At 46.4% G+C, this 18,869-nt stretch overlaps 2 protein-coding genes across 4 annotated transcripts; one reads left to right on the top strand and one right to left on the bottom strand.

Moving 5' to 3' along the window:
- The first annotated feature begins 206 nt into the window (after positions 1-206).
- LOC133393657 (uncharacterized) lies at positions 207-6,923 on the top strand. Of its 3 annotated transcripts, none has more exons than XM_061659469.1 (3): positions 207-1,582; positions 3,717-4,019; positions 4,108-6,923. In XM_061659469.1, the coding sequence occupies exons 2-3, from the start codon at positions 3,772-3,774 to the stop codon at positions 4,928-4,930; spliced, it is 1,071 nt and encodes a 356-aa protein (XP_061515453.1). In that variant the 5' UTR covers positions 207-1,582; positions 3,717-3,771; the 3' UTR covers positions 4,931-6,923. The 3 variants fall into 3 exon arrangements, with proteins under 3 accessions (XP_061515453.1, XP_061515452.1, XP_061515454.1); XM_061659468.1 differs by having other exon boundaries at positions 210-1,582; positions 3,741-4,019; XM_061659470.1 differs by having other exon boundaries at positions 217-1,582; positions 3,741-4,019; positions 4,111-6,923.
- Positions 6,924-6,974: 51 nt separating this feature from the next.
- On the bottom strand, positions 6,975-16,664 carry LOC1271082 (serine/threonine-protein kinase PAK mbt). Its single transcript, XM_061659467.1, has 5 exons — positions 14,844-16,664; positions 9,652-10,402; positions 9,432-9,552; positions 9,058-9,329; positions 6,975-8,974 (listed from the first exon to the last, which is right to left on the bottom strand). Exons 1-5 carry the CDS (start codon positions 15,731-15,733, stop codon positions 8,495-8,497), a joined length of 2,514 nt encoding a protein of 837 aa, XP_061515451.1. The 5' UTR covers positions 15,734-16,664; the 3' UTR covers positions 6,975-8,494.
- Positions 16,665-18,869: the final 2,205 nt, after the last annotated feature.

Raw genomic sequence — 18,869 nt, 5'->3', positions numbered from 1 at the left:
AATGAGAAAATGGTAACCCAAACTGAACGAAAGTGTGGCCAATGGGTTTTCCCACTGTGCGAGGAAAATTCCGAACAGCAAACGAGAACCCGCAGCCCTTCGGCCCGATTTGCCGAGAAGAGAAGCCGAACAGTAGCCGAACCGACCGGACACACGGACGAACGAGCTGCTTAACATCAGCAGGGAAGGGTTTTTAGGAAATGGGGAAGGCTGCGATGGCCAAAATATAATAATGCCGGGTCGTAGGGAACATTCCTTCATACGCTCGGGCCCATCTCGGGCATTCAGTCTCGACGCTGCACGGACGGACGGACGGACGCAATATTACAGCACAATCGACCACAACGACGAGGACGACGTGTTGCGAATGTCGCATTGGATTTTCGCCATCAAAGGCGGCCGTTGGTTGCTAGCACGCTTGGTCACGGTCTAGGCAGGCAGCAGAAATAGGTGGAAAAGGGAAACGTTCTGCCAGACCTCGGGGAGGGAGTGGGAGCAAAATTTAACTGCGCACGTGTGTGTGTGTGTGTGCATGTGAAGTGAACATCGTGAACGCGGAGCCTTCTTGTGGGTGTTTTGGCTAAAGCGAGGCCGACGGAAAAAGCGAAAAACCAAACGTGAAAAAGCTCCGTCGCAAAAGCCCCCCTTTTTTCCAGGCAGGATAACATAACACGAATGGGGCGTTGACGTGTGCGAAACCCCAAGATCAAAGCGTGTCCGTTGTGGATAGGGGTAATCTGTGATAATAAATCGGTCCTGTCGGGATTGGACCCTTGATTCGATGTTTGATGTCGGGAAGGCAGGCGTGAAAAGTGCGTGAAAACTGTGTGTGTGATATCTAGTAGTAGACCATACGGACGCCCCAGCTCCCAGCTGTGGTTATTATTACATCGCCCTTGTCTGCCCTGAGAAACAGGATGCCGACAGGATGATACTTCCTTGTTGGTAAATGTTGCCCCCGCCGTCCCCGTACTTGGCACTGTGCCATATGACCAGTGCACCCGTGCACACGCCAAGTGCCCCGGGGAGCCCCACAGCAGCAGCAGCTAATCGATATTCGAGCGGGTTCCGGTTGGCGAGCGAGTAGGATAGAGCAGGACCGCTTGCAACACCAGCGGCCTCTCAGTTTTGTGCCGAAGCCAGTGGCACGAGGAGTTTCGGTGTCGGAATTGACTCGTTTGTATGGTCACATAGAAAAGCAGAAAAACGGGGAGATTATCTTGGGAGTGCCAAAAACTGTGTGTGCGTGTGGAAAGTTTTGCGCGACTTCCGGTAAGACGGTTTGTCGATTATTCGTAGCTTATCGTTGTCTGGCAGGATTTTGTGAATAGAAACATCAAAACGTATCCAGTCAAAATCACAGCGTTCGGAGGTGTCCCCCAGAAGCTCGTGTGTTACAGCGTGCGTGTGTGGTATTGATTCAACAGGACAAACACACACACACATACACACTGTTCCGAGATTTTCGGTCCTGATTTGGAGTTAAGGACTTCATCAGCAACAACACCCGACGGAACGGTCGGACGACGCTACTAACCGGGTCAACTGGTCCGGTACCCAGTAGCCAGGCGTGTGACACAAGGTAAATAAGAGACATAAAGCGTGAATTAGTAGGCAAACAAGGCACTGCTGCAACTAAATTATGCAGCAGTATGCCCAGTGACTTGTTTTCCCCCTGTTCCACGAACCTTCCAAACCTTCGTGTAACCTGTCCCCAATTGTGACTTTTGAACATTCTAGAGACATCATGCCAAGGCGCTTAGGTCTGTTTTTAATCCCATTAATTAATTACATAGAAAAAACGGGCAAGAACTGTACGCACCACGATTGTCGGCTAATCGCGTTCGATCCGGCAGCGAAAGCATGATTTCCACTTTTTCGTGTGTTTCGCACACGTGCGAAAACTTTCCCAGAAGGGGGCCAGAAATAGACATTCGGGGAAACTGTCGTTGTCGGGGAAAACAGGCCTGATTTGCTGAGTTAATTGTGACAAAACATATGCCTTGGAAAGAAAGGGGCTTTTGGTGCAAAATTCTACGATTCTCATTGTCCCCCGCCACTGGCAATGGCGTGCTAAAGGTCCGTACGAATTGCAATTATGTCGAACGGCGGATTTGTTCGTATTACACTTTGCTTTATCCTTTCTGCAGATGTCTGCCGATTATTGGAGGTGTTTAATTAGACGCTTCGTTGGAAACGTGAAATACTGAGAAAGGGTTATTTTTGATGCCAGATTTAGAGGTTTTCTAGAAACTTTTTCCACTATCTGGAATTAACGAAAAACAATCATTCTGGAATAACGAGCATTCATATGCAGCTATTTCGATAAGTTTATTCAAATAAGTTAAGAATTGTACTCTTCATATCTCGTATTTCTCATGGTACGGAATACTTGAACTTTTCATTGGTAAATTTGCTGAGCTACGATGCAAAGTATTTTGTAGAGGACAAGAACCATTGAAACCATCTTGCCTGATCTATTACTAACCAGGAACTGATATTTTAGTTTATTCCAGCCGTAGAACGTATTACTCCAGTCCAGTAGAACACTCGTTACACAACTTAGCTGAGGATTGACTATCCTATTACCCGTAAACCAAATCCGTCACAGGTAGTCCACAGAAGTCAATTAGTGCCTTATGGCCGGAATAGATCGACTAACGTTATGGTGACAAATCGAAAAGAGAAGAAAATGAATTGATAAAACGGTTACACAATTCTTGGAATTGGATCCTCAAAATAATATCTTCCCTGGTCCTGGTGCTGGTTACTTGTCAGGATTCAAGAATTGGTTTCGAGCATTTGCTGGTTGTCTCAGGACCCTGTACCTATCTGGGGACAAACTCATATTCAACCTATCGAAGTCATCTCTCAAGGTCTAGGTCAGATCAGACTTCTCCAATCCTCAAGATATACATGAAGGCAATTCTGGAATCTTTAAAGAATTTTTGGAAAATTCTGGATGACATCAAGAAGGAAATTGTATAACTCTTTTTGGTTGCCATCAATACATTTAAAGGATCTTCTTTAGAAGATAGACAGTAAACAGACGTTGGTGGTGTGCTCCAATTAATGTAAAAAAAGCACCACTAACAAAAAAAGACAAAAGTCCCCATTCTTAGTCTATCTCCATGCGTAGCGAGCATCCATAAATCATACATGCATACACCCGCGCCGGGTGACGATGCTTCCATAACCGACTATCAATAGAGTATACGGGGAAAGGGAAGGGCGATGGTGTAAAAATATATCCACCACAATATCCCATTAGGCACGAACGCCTGCCACGGCTTTCATGCATATCAACCGGTATCGCGTACCGTCCATCTCTAGAGCTCTGCAACCGCTCACTACATCCTTTCATAGGAACTGGAACAAAAAACTGAAACCTTCCGATTATTACCGTGTCGATGAAAAAAAGGACACACAGTGGCTCTACTTAATAATCCATACATCGGGATTAGCAGTGAAAGCGATTATAACTATTGAGCCCGGTGCCCGGTGTCGCATCATTCGGGGGAAATTGATTGGCATTAATCCGTTGTCGCAGCTATTCTAAATTTAAACTCCCAGGCTCAGGTAGCCCGGTTGCTAGCTCATTTGTATTCACCCGCTGCTGGTTGGAAGTTGTAGGTTGGGGAAGGGCTGGTATATTACTAGACAAACAGCATGGAGCCTACACCTACCAACTACTTCCAATGATCATAAAGCATCAGGCATCCGCTCTGCGTTTATTCCAGACAACTCCACCCCGGTGCGTCCCGAACTCGAATGGCGTCACAGAAAAGTACCGCCTCCACCTCCACCACCACACCGGCGCTAGCGGTAACGAACCGTATCCTGCGCTCGCCGTCGCACGAAAGCTTCTCCACCGACCTGTCCCTGATATCGATTTCCGTGTCGTCCATGAACTCGGAGGCGACCAGCGTACTGAACCGGTCCAGCTGCAGCCTGCTCAACCGCACGATGGAGGAAAAGCTCGGCAGTCTGCTCAATCCAAAGGATAGCAAAAGGAATCGGTATGAAAGGAACTGGGGGGGGATGGTTTTGGGCACTACATATATCTGGGAGTTGTGATTTCTAAAGTTTTCTTTCAAATTCTGAAAGTAGGTCCTCCACCCTGACCGAGCGCTGGAACGAAAGTAACGATCTCATCCGGAACTGTGCCACACTGTCGGCCGCACTGGGCATCCACAAGAGCTTCAGCACGACCGACATCTATCAGCTGCCCTCCGATCAGCACCAACTTGGCCGCCTGTCCTCTTCGGAGCTCGCGCTCACGCCCTTCCAGAAGGTCGGGTACCTTTTCGATCACTCCCGGCTGGAGCATGCGTCCCGCTCCTACTCGACCTGGGTAGCGGTCGGTGAGCTAGCGTCCACCTCGCAGCTTCCCTCCCCGCACGGTGGCCAATCGGCCGGCCATGTACCGACACTGACCACGACCAACCCGCCCGCACCAAGCTTCACCGTAACGGACCTGATCAGCTCGGTCAACAAGAAGATACGGCAGAACTACATACGCCGCCGGCTGTTCACGACCTACCGTGCGCTGGAGCGGCTCTCCCAGAGCGAGTTCAACCTCGACCGGCTGGAGGCGGCAGCCTTTGCCGCCACCAATCCGGGGCCAACCGAGCTGATCGTACCCTCGACCAGCCTGTCCAATGCGTCCGCCTCGCCCGTGGGTGGAAAATCGACCAGCTCACCGGCACCACCGGGTGGTGGTGGTGGTGGTGAGGCACTCGCGGACCATCCCGGTAAAAAGACAACCGGAGGTGTTGCTCGCGGTGTACACCACGGTCCGAAGAAGCATCTCACTTTCCACGACATTGAGAACGAGCGGGGCAAACCGCTGTCCAAGTACGAGCGGCACATGCTGATCTTCAACTGGCTGCACACCATCGACGATACGGCGCTCGAGATCGAGAACTGATCGCCGCAGGAGCTCCCGGGAGGAGGAGGAGGAGGAAGAGGAGGACGCGACCCAAGTCTCTTCTGCACAAAAGAGTAAGATTTATTTACCCATACTCACACAAAGAGAGGGAGAGAGAGGAGGAAGTAAATGAGCCCAGAATAAGTCCTCGTCCCCAGCAAGTTTGTCTCGTCCTGCTTTTACAAAGTGTCACAAAGTGCATTCGGAGTTCGTGCGTGTGTTGTAGTTTACTTGAGGTTTAGCTGATGTTTGGTGGAATGGTCGTTACGTGTACTCTTCACTTCTGTAAGGGGAAAGCTTCTTCTCTTTTGGAGTACTTCTTATTAACTGTGTTATTTTCTACTAATCAGTGTGCAATCAAGGGAATACCTCCAATGTAGGAAAAACTACTTCTATACGATATGTGATGTCTTCTACGTAACGTATTAAGTTATATTTGCTGTGTCTCTTAGGATTTTAGTTGATCGGTTCCAAGAGAACTCCTGTTTCTCTCTTATTTTTTTTGTAAATTAAAGGCAAAAGTGTATATGTATCTGCTTAGCACTCTTGTCCTTTTTCACCGCAAACACAACCATCTACAGTAAACGAGAATCGTCCCCAAAAAATATGATGCCAATTAAGCAGTTCAAAACGATACATATAAAATGTCTTCACAAGGACCGAAACCACGGGCGTATCATACACCCAGAATACATATGTCTTCTTGATGGTTAACGTTTAACACTCCCAAAATACTACCACAGTTACAGTAAAAACCAATTATAAAAAAGACTTATCACTAAAAAAAAGACAACCAAAACAAACCAAACAAAAACGGCAACCCAAACAGCAGTAACGTAGAGTGTAGTAACCGTAACGCGCAGTAACTTAACGCTTACTAAGAGGGGTAACGCGCTTGTTCGCTCGCTATAACATCGCTAAGCGTGTCTGCAATGCAGCAACAAAGCATTAACAAATAAACGCATATATTTTACGAAAAGGCTCCCTTTTCCACATATGAATGTGCATGTGGTTTGCTGCTGAATAATAAGCGCAAAGCGAGCCACAACCTTGTCACTGTTGAACGTACTAAAGTACTATAGTAAAGGGTATAGTGACGCGGAGGCCTGTGTAGTGTGAGCGCTCTGCAGGTCATCGGTGTTATCGGTTACAGTTTTCCCGTTGTTGCCATCGATGTTTTTACTTGTTGTGAAGGATTACAGGTTCTCAGATCGTTCCCCCCGTTCCCTTAATCGTCCTAAATATGCGTGATGGAAGCATGCACTAGAGATCCACTACCGCGCAGCAATCCCCGCCATATTTTGCCATTTTTGCCATCGTTTTTTCCACAAACGAACCACACGTCGCTGGTGTTTTGATACCGTACTTCTTTACATTAAATAGACTATAAAATCGATTAGATAGAGCAGATTTCACATTTTTGGATGGTAGAAAGACGGCGGCGGTAGGAGCGTCCGTGACATGTTAAGTGGCTTTTTGCTTCAAAGTGGCATAATTTTAAACCTAACGAGGAACCAATAAAAATAAAAATATAATCAACCAATATGGCCAATAATAGGCACAGCGAGTGTGACGATGCAGCTTAATGGTGCGAATTGATGATGTGAGGCAAAATAGAAAGAAAGTATTGGCGCGATTAGTATAGGTTTTGCTGCATGAAAGCTAAACGAGATAAAGCATTACACACTAGAAAAAAAGACTAGAATGAATAAGAGACAGTTTGGTCAAAAAGAGAGCGGATGAGCTTATGTTGGTTGTTCGCCTGGTGTCGTAAATCGAACCCATCCATGTGAGCATTATTAAATGTCGTATTATGCTGCAACAAGTTTTACAGGCTATCGTATTAAAAAAAACACAAACAAACAAACAAAACTACCCTTATAATACTGCAAAAATACCAATCGCGTACCCCGTGTAAATAGGAATCACTTAAAAATAGTGGGAAAAACAATTCTAACAATAAATTCTTACAACATTCAAAACGGTGGTCTCATCGGATGCGTTTTCTCTTCTCTGTCGCTGTGCTGTATCACAAATAATGATGTGAGATTTTTAATCAATTTATTTCCCAAAATTCGATCGTCGTTTTTTGTGTAGTATAAAATTACTCCAACAGCTGCTACTAACTGCCCCTATCGGAAAGGTAGGTAAGCGCGTGTACTTCTCTTCCCTTTCTGTCTGTGTTCTGTGTTTAGCTGTTTATGTCTAAAAACGTCTCTTGTCTCACACTTTATAATACTTTGTATTGTTTTGCAACTATCGCTCTTCTACTACAGCATTTTTGTTGTTGTTATTGTAGCAATCGCACCTAATACAACGATTACACTCTGTTCGGCACATTTCGATTATATGTAAAAGAGTCGGTGTGATTGTGTGTGTGTTATACACACACAAGGAATGTTTCCTACTACCAGAGGAGATTCTAACCCGATCGGACAAGAGGAAAACAGGAGACAGTCTCATAATGTTTCTCAAAAAACCAGTACAATGAGCTACAGATTGAGCGCAAAAGCGAAAAAAGGTCTAAACCCGCATTTTGACTGCTTTTTTTCGTGCAGTCTTTGTTAATTGACGTGTGTGGAGTGGTGGTGAGATAAAGCTGGTTAAGCTCCAATACTTTCTTCGCAGTGAATGAGTTTCGTTCGTTTCGGTGTTTTTGTTTTATACATTTGAAATACAGGAAAGGCCACAGAGGTTAATATCTAATACACGTTAAAATACGCCGCACTATCAGCAGCTCAACACTGCACCTGCACTAATTGTGGAATAACAACGTTTCGTTTCACTCGCGCTTCTTTAAATATAACATTTTAACTGCAAAGTGTTACTTAACTCTCGCGTTCGGTGTTATAAAAATGCAACTGTTCAACTCCTAATACGTAAGGGTAAGCGGGATTATACAAATATTAAAAACAAAACATATTACAGAAACATATCCTAACAATGGCCCCTTTCCTGTTTCACTTGCCATTTTATACGCAGAAACCATTTACGTTTTTTTATTGGTTTCGTTTTGGGGATCAAAGAAAGAAGGGAGATTAATGTTAAAAGTTTAATCCGTGCAGCTAAATACTGGAATGTCGTAGCTAAATACTAGGCTCATGTGTTACAGCTACCAGTTGTGTTAAGCAGATTCAATTGATTCGTCCGATTCGTACGTAGTGTAACGCGTTACACCCTAAGTAACACGTCGTTATTGTACGTGTATCCTCAATGTTTCGATGTCGCTGGGTAAACTATGTACAGCAAAAATTCGTTTAAGATGAAACCATACGTAACGAACAGAAGGAAAGCGATTCTTTTCGCTTAACAATCCTTTCACTTTCCGCTAAAAACCCTTCCCACAAATAAATGCAACAAAATGTCTTACCCACACGGGCGGTTTGCCGCGCCCATTACTGTTCTCATGCTCATATATGCTTTACGAGCATTCGTTTTCGATGTGCAAAACTCCGTTTGCCGTTTTCCGCTTTCCCGGAAACAAGCAGAGTGCTAGAGAGAGGAGATTCTTTTGGTTGGCTCTGGAATGGCGCTGGAATGGCTCTGGAATGGCAATTCCCGGCCTCAACAGTTACTGTGCCGGGCGCCACGCATCAGCGGCACGAGCAGCGACGGTGGCCCGGCCTGCCGCAGGAACGGATGGGCGAGCAGCTCCGCGGCCGTCGCACGCTGCACCGGATCCCGCACCAGCATCCGGTCGAGGAAGTTCTGCAGCCGGCTGGACACTTTGTGGGAGTTTTTCAGCTTTGGCGGTGGCATGTCGCGGATGCGGCGCATCGCTTGCAGCGGCGGCTCGTTGAAGAACGGTGGCTCACCGTCTATCATCTCGATCACCATGATGCCGAGCGACCAGATGTCTACCTCCGGGCCGTACGGCAATCGGGAGATCACTTCCGGCGACATCCAGTACGGTGTGCCGACGAGTGATTTACGCTTCGGCAACTCCTGCGACACTTGCGCACAAAAGCCAAAGTCGGACAGCTTGACGCGTCCGTCCGAGGCGAGCAGAATCGAGTCGGACTTGATGTCTCGATGGATGACACCCTGTGGGGTGGGAGGAAGAAGATAGCGTGGTTGTGTTAGCTTTTATTTGATTTTTTATTGAGAAACTTTTAAGAATCACTCACCTGTGAATGAAGATACGAGAGCGCTTTCAGGCACTGCTTGCACACGGTTGCGATTTGCTCCTCGTCCATGCGCGAGTTGGTCACAATGTCGGTAAGTGCACCGCCCTCGAGGAACTCCATCACCACCCACAGCTCGTCGTTCACCAGGAAGCTGCTGTACGTTTCCACAATGTTCGGATGGTGGTAGTCGCGCATAATGACGACCTCGTTGAACAGCAGTTCCCGGCGCTGCTGCTTCCGCAGGTCCATCTGCTTCACCGCCACTTGGCGTCCTGTGCATGGGGGAAAGGGGAGTTGCAAGTACACAAAAACGATTAATTAAAAGGCCATTCCTGTCATTGGATTGGCGTTCAGTTCACCAAGCAGAAACGTACCGGTTGATTTGTCCGTCGCAATGCACACCGTGCCGGTCGATCCTTCGCCGATTTTGGTGTAATTTTCCAAGTTTTCACGCGGATCGCCGGCCGACACCACCATCTGCAGCGCGGCACGGAACTGCACACAAAGGCGGGATGGGGAGGGAAACACAAATCAATAATCAATTAAAAGTGTGTGTGTTTTCATTAGGAAAACAAAACAAAACGATGCCCGTACCTGCTCGTGGGTAAGCCTTTGCTCCGTTTTCACCGGTGGCTGCTGCTGGCTCTGACCGCTCTGCGTGGTGGACGCGGTACTCTGTGCGACGGACACATTGCCCCCGCTCGAGCTGGAGGCCCGCGAATTGCTCTTCGCATTGCTGATGGAGTTGTTGTTGCTGAACATGTGGTTCGGGTCGGTCGCTACGGTCGGAGCGCCAGTGGACGACGACGACGACGGGGATGGCATCTTCTGATGGTTGTGCACCATCGCATTGTGGTTATGGTGATGATGGTGATTTGGCATCTGATTATTGCCGCCCATCTGTAATGGCGTCGGTTGCATTTGTTGCTGTTGTTGCTGCTGCTGCTGCTGCTGCGCTCCATGATGGTGAGCATGCTGATGATGATGGTGCAGACCGGACGGGGACAGCTGCGAACCGGAGGGTTGTGAACCGGTGTTACCACCCTGCACGCCCATCATTTGATGATGATGGTGGTGATGGTGATGACCCGGCGGAAGATGGTTGCCATTGTTAGCGTCGCTCAGATGACCGTGCGGGTCCTGTTGTTGCTGCTGCTGCTGTCCGGGATGGTTTTGTCCCTGTGGTTTACTGTGTAATGGAGGTGGTGGACCACCACCACCAGCACCCTGGGCCATTCCGGGGAAGCTGTTACCGGCCTGCATCGGGCCAGGATATGGTGCTGCATTCGGGTAGCCGCCGGGCCGCTGCATTCCATCCGAACCGGTGGGGGAGGATTTTTGCGATCTAAAAATAAACACAAAATGCTTTTAGTATGGTATGCGTGTGTGTGAGGGTGTTTTGATGGGCAATTTACATTCCAAACAATGTAGATGCTTGTCCCAACAAATACAAACATTTGATTTTTCCCCCTTTTTTAACAATGTTTTTAAATTTTCGGACTCTGTTTCAACAAAAAACGTCGCTTCCCTCCTAAAACACACAAAGGTTAACCAACATTCGGTTTCGGTGTGCTCATATGATCGACAAACAAGGAACACACACAGCACATCCAGTGAACACAATCTCTCCTTCCTTTCGGTGTGGGAACGAGACACAATTAAGTTCTTATATTTTAAACTCCCACACCACGTTTACGGGGGGAGGTTTATAGCATGAAAACAAACGCTGCTCCTCCCTTTTGCCAAACAAATCGAACGCCCGGTAGAGCGACGCAAGAGCGCTCGTGAGTCCATTAGACCGTGCGGTGTCCAGCCAGAACGGAGGAAATGGGGATGAAAGTTTGTTGTGCCGGCGCAAAGGGGACAGGAATATGAAATTGAACACCCGGCCACCATCGACGCTTGCCACGTTCCGGTTCATTGCTGTCCTTTGCATGGGCAAACGTGCAAGCGGTGTTATCCATCCCGCAAGTTCCCGTTCCAGCGACCAAACAGTGCATGTGCAAGTGCTGGCCACGGATGAATGCACATCTGGCCACAGCAGTAAGACAACAGCCAGAAAAAAACAGGAGGAGACACAATCGATGCACGATGAGCGCGCTGGTGACTCTGGGAAACGAACTACTGTTTTAAAGAAAATTAGGTTTTCCCATTACTGTAAAGGGTAATGTAACAGGGGTTTTCCAAGTCAACTTCGAATGTGCACATCATTATTCACCACCTATACGATGATTTTTAACAGCGGTCATACATTGTATTCGCATCATAATAAAATTTCAGTTTTTACACATGACTTTCACCACATCACAAAAAGAACAGTCAAATTCAATCCAGCTTGAAACGTGTTGAAAATCGTAAGGATAAACTGGATACAAGGTTTCCAAGCCAGTTTTGAATGTAAACATTGTTAATCACCACGTGCAAAATGTTATTCCACATCGATCTGACATTTCATTTTCATCATAATTATTTTTAATTTCTTCAGCATGATTTTCGGCACTTCAACTGGCTGCTGTTTTTTCAGCGAGATTTGAAGCCGGATCGCATCACCCGTTGACAGTTGAAGTGTTGAAAATCATGTTGAAGAAATTAAAAATTATTATGATGAAAATGAAATGTCTGATCGATGTGGAATATCATTTTCCACGTGATGAATAACATCGTTTTCATTAGAAACTGACTTGAAAAACCCTGTAAATTATTGTGATGCAAATACAGCATTTGACGGCTGTTGAAAAACATCTCGCAAGCAATGAAAAATGTGTTCCCACCGCTAGTTAAAACTATTAATTTAAAAGTAATTGTCATAAACAGTTGAGATTTCGTCCTGGTATTGTTTGTTTAAAGCTGCTGCCCTTATCTTCCTATTAGCCATTATCCAAATATTTGGTTGCCTATTAGATTTTGACAAGATTTTTTTTTAAATTTAATTTTACAATACAATTAGTAAATGTTTCAAGTCAGTATTGCATAGAAAACATAGTATTTTGCGCACAAAATAAGAAATTGCGCATTAACTTTGCATCTACATGTGGCTACCAACGGCAAATATTAAATAAGATAGCATATAACTTATTAAAAATAGTTCCAAACAACATACAGTTTTGCATACAAGATAAGAAAATGTATTACTTTGAATTGACAATTTAGTTGCTCTGTAGTTTTCACACCAATATCTGTCGAATGCGCCCAGTAAAACGGCAACCACGTGCTGTATTAACATGAAGGCTCAAGATAAGGCTATCGACTAACAAAAGACAGTCATTTTACAATGCTTTTTTAACATCATCAGACTTCATTTGGTCTCCACCACCAACATCACGATAAGCACGTATTCCGGAGGGACTAGTGGGTCAAATATTAATTCACACCGTTTGGCGTGACTCCACCACAGCCAGCCAGCGTGCTAGTGGATCCTATAGGGCTGCTGCCAGCCGCTTCAAAGATTTTGAATTCCAAATCACCCTAAAGCGATTGACACGGAGCAGCAGCAGCAGCAGCAGTGGAAGGAGAGAGAGAAACAGAGAGAAACTGAAATGGTGCTGGTGCTGCTGTGAGCGGCAAATCGAATGTGCTATTTTGAGCCGAAAACGTGTCCGGCGTAAGCAAAACATCGCGTGGCACGACTTCAAATGACCAAATCTTTTACCGGTTACCGTTACCTCACCTGCCTTTCTCACCCCCGCTGGTCGGTAGTTTCATCTCTTCACACATACACGTGACCAGAAAGCATTAATTACAACACGCTCGTTCTAGCGGTTGGTAGCTTTCTTTCTTCCCTTTCCCTGCGTTCCCTTTTTTGTATTTACTTTCGCGCGGGAAGGTGGCTTTTAAATATTTAATAAATTGTGTTAAGCTTTGTCTGGGTGTAGCTTTACAAAAAATCTAATTTTCGCATCCCTTTTTCGGGAGTGGACGCGCGTGAAATTCAATTTTAACGTCACCTTCCCAAAAAAAAAGAAGAGACAGCAGATCAGGAGAATGTCACAACCACAAACATTGTCCCCCAGCACCAAACGGCGTCCAAACGGCTGGCCGTGTGTAGCTAATTAGATTACACAACTGATGAGGATGGATGTGTAAAAAGCTTCCCCTCATGCCGGAGTGAAATGCCGTTGAGGAAAGAGTAGAGAGAGACAGGGAGGGGGGCCGAACGACATTAGTTTCTACTTTCGACTTTCCTTGATTGACATTGCGCTTTGGCTGCGATTGCTCAATTACGTATCAATTACTCGCCGTTCTGTTGTTTGTGCAGGGTGGTGGTGTGTCAAGTGCTTCCGGCGTTTTTTTGTATTTTTCGTTAGTTCCGGTTCATTGATTTCGAACTTCACCGATCACTGTTTAGCAGGTAGAGAATAGGTAGGGATTGTTTTGGTAAATTGAACCCATACAGATGGGATAATTGAATTTAAGACAAAATATGATTAATTTAAAAACAAACAACTGACATTAATTATTTGAAAAAAAAGATTAAATAAACATTTGAGAGCTGATTTGCAGGAATTTGAGGGCAAACATACAACCATTTCATCAATTATTCAACAAAACAGAAGCATTAAATGACAAAAATTCTCCACACCAAGTGCAACACAAGAAAAAAACAACAGCTAAACAAGTCATTAACCCGTTTTGCCCTTTAAACATTGCACTTTAAGCGCAGCAGATGTGCCTTAGCATGGCTAGGAAAAGCATCTTGTACAAAGAAAAGGTGTCGCGCAATTTGTGTCTTTGCTCCCCCTCCCTTCCCATCCAGGGAAGAGCAGCGTCGTTGCCTAGTTGCCAAACGGAGAAGCCCCCATCCGCTCTGTCATGGCTGGCTAAGCAACCGATAGGCGTCTTTGCGTTCTATTTCCGCAAAATGGTTACGCGGCTGCACACGGAGATCTGGGCCATGCAGCAGCCGCGCCACCGGATGCAATCAGAGTCGCTTTGCCGTCGCATTTCCACTCCCTCTCTCTCTCTCTCTTCCAGTGCAGCTTCGAGCCCCGAGAAGGCAAACGACAGAGGAAATGGAGAAGAAAAAAAAACATCTAAAAAAGAAAACAGAGTCAAAGTTTAATGTGCATGTGCGCCCCGGTGTTGGGTGAACAAAAAAAAGCAATGGATATGATAAAAATCAAAACCACACCCTTTCTCCACACCGCCCCCCGGGAACCCCTCGCAAACGCAAACAAACCGCGCGCACATTCTTGGAGGTAAACAACAACACATTCCACTGCGCACTACGCGTTGTTTGATGGCCTCCCTGGACGTTCGCGGGGCGTTTCTTGGTGTGTCGTTGCAGCGCATCTCACACATTCCAACAAAGTCTACCACCAAACACACATTTAATGTTTGTTTACACACAGCGCTTCTTGGATCGATTTTGCCCCCAAATGCACCTCGTGTGGCCTCTGCATTTACCTAACCACAGACACGGAGAGAAAAGAGGCATTACAGGGGTTTCCAGGGGTTCTCATAGTTGTGGGACACTTCCTTGACTCTTTCTTATGGGAATTGAACTTCATATGATGGCAATTGGACTCTATGTCATCCTACTTGAAAATTCCTATTGGATATGTCCAATAAGGGTGCTATAGAGTCCAATTCACATTACATTAAGTTAATTTCACGTAAGAAGGTGTCAATTAAGTGTTCCACAGCTATGAGAACACCTGAAAAACCCTGTAAGCCCGACCCTCCCCGTCTATGAAATCGAAATTTGACCACACTGCCCCGCAGGCAGGCAGGTCCGCACCATTTGGCGTCGTAACATAATCCGGTTCTGTGTCGCATCCACCACTCACCTGTTATGATACAGCGAGGACGTTTCCGTTAGCACACTGACCGGATTGGTGAGGTTGCCGTTCGAGCCCGTCGTCCCGTTCAGCGAGGCCGCGTTGGATAGGTTGCCACCGTTCATATGTGGAGCAATTGCATGGCCTGCTGCTGCTTGTACATTCCCGCCAACGGCGCCTGCTTGATGTGGATGCATGTGGTGGTGTTGCTGCTGCTGCTGCTGTTGCTGTTGCATGTGGTGCATATGCATTTGATGCTGTGCCATCTGCTGCTGCTGCTGCTGCTGAAGCTGTTGATGGTGTGCCTCGAAGTTGTTGTTAAAGTTCGTCTCCAGCATAGTGCCGGTGGGTGAAACTGGCGGATAGTTTGCACCGGACGGCTTGGCGGCCGGCACCGGCGGGAACGCGCCATTGTTGTTCATCCCCGGGAAGGGTGATTGTCCACCGCCCAGCTGCTGGGACGGCTCTTCCGGCACGGATGGTGGCACATTGGTGTTGGCACGCAAATCTCCCCGGCGTACCCGCGGAGGGCTCGAGCTTCGCAGCGAGTTGGACCGGGCGACGTTGGACGTTTTGGGAAGGATCAGCTTGCCCTGCTGGTCGGGCGCAGCCACCGCGGGACCGCCGGGGACTCCCGCTGCCGGCGGACCACCCTGCGGGCCGTGCGGGCGCACGATCGTCTTCAGGTCGAGTATTTCCGTTGGCGTAATTTCGGACGGATCGACCAGCGGGAGTGGGCGGTTCGATGACTTCAGGATCTGATTGTTGCCCACGATCGAGGCCCACTGGAGCGGCAGCCCCACGTAGCGGCCCTCCCGCTTGTCGAACCCGGTGTGCACCCGGTGCTCGAAGTTGCTCGGGAAGGAAATTTGGGGCTTTTTCTTTTTCTTGGAGAACATTTTTGCTGGTTTTTTGCTGTTGTTGGCGTTTGCACACAAGCACACAGAAGAAGCCTCTCAACACAGTAAGCGTACACACACGAGTTGTGTTTTGTTTTAAGTAAGGCACTTTAAGACACTTTTCTTACAAAACTGGGAATGACCGAACGGGCGTGTGGAATGCTGCACGGAGAGTTCACAACACTCGCGTCGGACGTCGGACGATCAGCCGCCCCTTTGCGCCTTCAACAACATAACACACAGGCGGACACGACGACGACGCGGCGACACACACAGCGAGACAGACACGCGCGCGCACACACACACACTCGCAAACACACCTTGCATGTGTTGTGTGTAGGGGAATGTATGCTCCGCGGGCAACTTCAACCCCGTCGCCCCGGGAAGTGGGACAGCGCTGGTGCACCACCAAACCGAATGACAAATTCAGCGGGGGGACGAAGACCCCAACTCCCAAGAGATGCACACCACGCTCCTTTTCTTTGTTATTTCTCGCTCGCTGTGTATTGCTGGCTCGAGTAAGTTCCAGGGCTTCTTCAGCCCCGCGGCAAACTCCACACTCCCGCGTCCTGCGCCCGGCCCTTACCCTTACAAAAAGGTAGCGCTGTGTGCGTGCGTGCGTGTACGTTGCTTTTATTTACACATCTTTTTCTGCACCTTGCTGGGCATTCACGCACTCACTCTATCACCTCACGCAGAAGAGAAGGATGCACGCGTAAAACGATACGAAATTAAACGCACGATAGTACTGTAAACGAGGGGAAACCGAAACTGTGGAAAGGTATTTAATGCGCGACGAGCAGCGGATCACAAACTGGTGAGCCTCTTCCTTGGTGTCTGTGTCGTCTGCGACGGGAGCGTTAAAAGCCCTTTTCTTCCAGCCCAGTTTGGGATGGAATGTCAAAAGCGCCTTTTTTGGCTGGAGCCCCGTTGGGCAGGGCGAGGGTTTTTGACGTTCAACAATAGCCAGAGTGACCAGAAATACTGATATATCTGTATTCCTACCGATTTTTTATATGCCTACCGATTCACAGATGACCGCCCTAAAACTACCGATTTTCCATTTATCCTACCGAAAATCACAGATATTTGATTTTTCAGTCGTTTTTCAAGGATCGCTATGCACATTTGTTACTTATCACGCTGATGCACGTTTGTTTGCCTGGCACTTGAAAAATGTTACATTCGTTCCCATATAATCAAGATACCGAAAACGCCACCAATTTCTCGTACTAAAAATCCAGTTCCATCAAACAAAGCCAAAAAACTGTCAGTTTGGTGGGTTAAGCCACACGGCCACAGAAGCAGCCACTTCAATGTTATTGAAGTCAGTTTTTTATGAACGGATAATTTATTCGCTCAACGTGTTTCACCTGTGTTAAAATGTGATTTAATTAAGCATAGGAAGCAAGTAAACGTGTGTGTTTAAGTTGGTTTGTTGTGGAACATCCTTGTGTAATATGTGTATCTGTGTGTTTGTTTACTTGCGAGTGGACTCTTTCATTTCGCTGGTCAGTGCATAGTTTATAGACTAATAATATTGCTGAAGTTGAAGTGCAGTGATGTAAGTTAATGAATTTAATCAATCGAAGAGTTAAAATCCTGTTCAGCATATTGACCTTAGCCAACCCTGGACCAAACTTTTCCTCAAAGCATTTTTGGAAAAGGTGGGTTGAGGGTGGATCGGAACTGGCAGCTCCGAGTGTTCTAAAATTTGGTGGGTTAGCGACTGAATCGACCACCACAAACCCACGTGGGTTTGAAGTGGTTTTACAGTGGGTTAAGGACGATTTGGTTATTTGGGTTGTGAATTCAAAATTTTATTCGTTAAAATTTAATGTTCCTAATAAGTAAAAAAATTCAGTTGTGTGGATTTCGAGAATTGCTCGTCAAAGAAAATCATTTAAATTTGAATTTGAATCTCGCTGTCGGTGGTTAAAGCTTTAAAAAATTGATCGTTAAAATAATTGATTAAATTTAAGTTGTCGCGTTTTCAACAGTGCTCCTGCCGAAATCTGAAAATATAATCTGGCTACTCTGGCCCACAGGACAAAAGCTCGGTCGAAAGGTCCAAAACCGTCGCAAAACCGTAAAAAAAGACCGTCGCCAGCGCTTCCAAATCGTTGCGATTTTCCCTCGCTGGCGACGTCGTTTTTAAGTACTTGTGACGTCGGTTTTGACGTTTTGCGACGCTTTTGCGACGGTGGCCGCCAAAAAGCTCACCTTGACCTGTGGGCAAAGTGACCAGAAATACCGATGTATAGGGAAAATCTAAACTTTTAAGGAAAAAATCTCAATTTTTTAATCATTGAACTATAAAACTCAGCCAAACAATCAAATAAATCTAATTAATCCAGCGAAAATCAGATGACAGCACGCACGATAAAATTGTATCCAATGGAGCACTGCTGTGGCCCTAAGCGGTCGCGTGGATCCACGAGAAAAAGAACTGTGAAAAAAACTAGCATCTTAGTCCTTCTTTGGCTTAGAATTCCAAGTAAAATTTTCAGAGCAACACTTCAGAAAGAACTTCATTTGTGTAACCGCTGAACCAAATCTAATCCATATCCTAGATAAAGGTTGCATATTCTCGTGAGATGAAACTTTTATTTTGCGCATTAGCAACCCCCCCTCCCCCCCCGCTTAACACTTCTTTCGCTTTCACTTCTTTCAACTCAGTTAAGTTTCGAGTTTTAACCTACCGAAAACTACAGATAAAATTTTGATGCGTCTACCGAAAACCGCCAAAATAATCTGGCCACACTGACAATAGCTGCAAAATGGCTGCGTGTTTGTATTGTGCGGTTTGAGTACAGTTCAAAAGGCGCATTGGCTAAGGATGCCCAAGTAACAGACCGTTGTGTGTGGTGAATATGGTGAAAATTTTAAATTACCGTATGCAGAGCTTGACTTTTGTTTGGTTTTGCAGGCTTGTTCTTTAATTGCAACCAAGCTGCATCGACGTCGAGTAGAATATTGCTCAAGAAATCAGGTATACTTCGCAACTAAACTCTGCCGCTTCTAATTGTGGTTTAGAGGTTAACATAGAAATGTGTCAAGAGTGCCCCAAATAGCTAGCTCGTACTTTATAGCTGATTTGGGGCTGTTTAACAAAACATCGTTTCGATGTCATACT

The sequence above is a fragment of the Anopheles gambiae genome, chromosome 3 (assembly GCF_943734735.2).
Source record: "Anopheles gambiae chromosome 3, idAnoGambNW_F1_1, whole genome shotgun sequence".
Lineage (NCBI taxonomy): Eukaryota > Metazoa > Arthropoda > Insecta > Diptera > Culicidae > Anopheles > Anopheles gambiae.
Note: the sequence above shows the minus strand (reverse complement) of the source record. Positions and strands in the feature narration are given on the sequence as shown.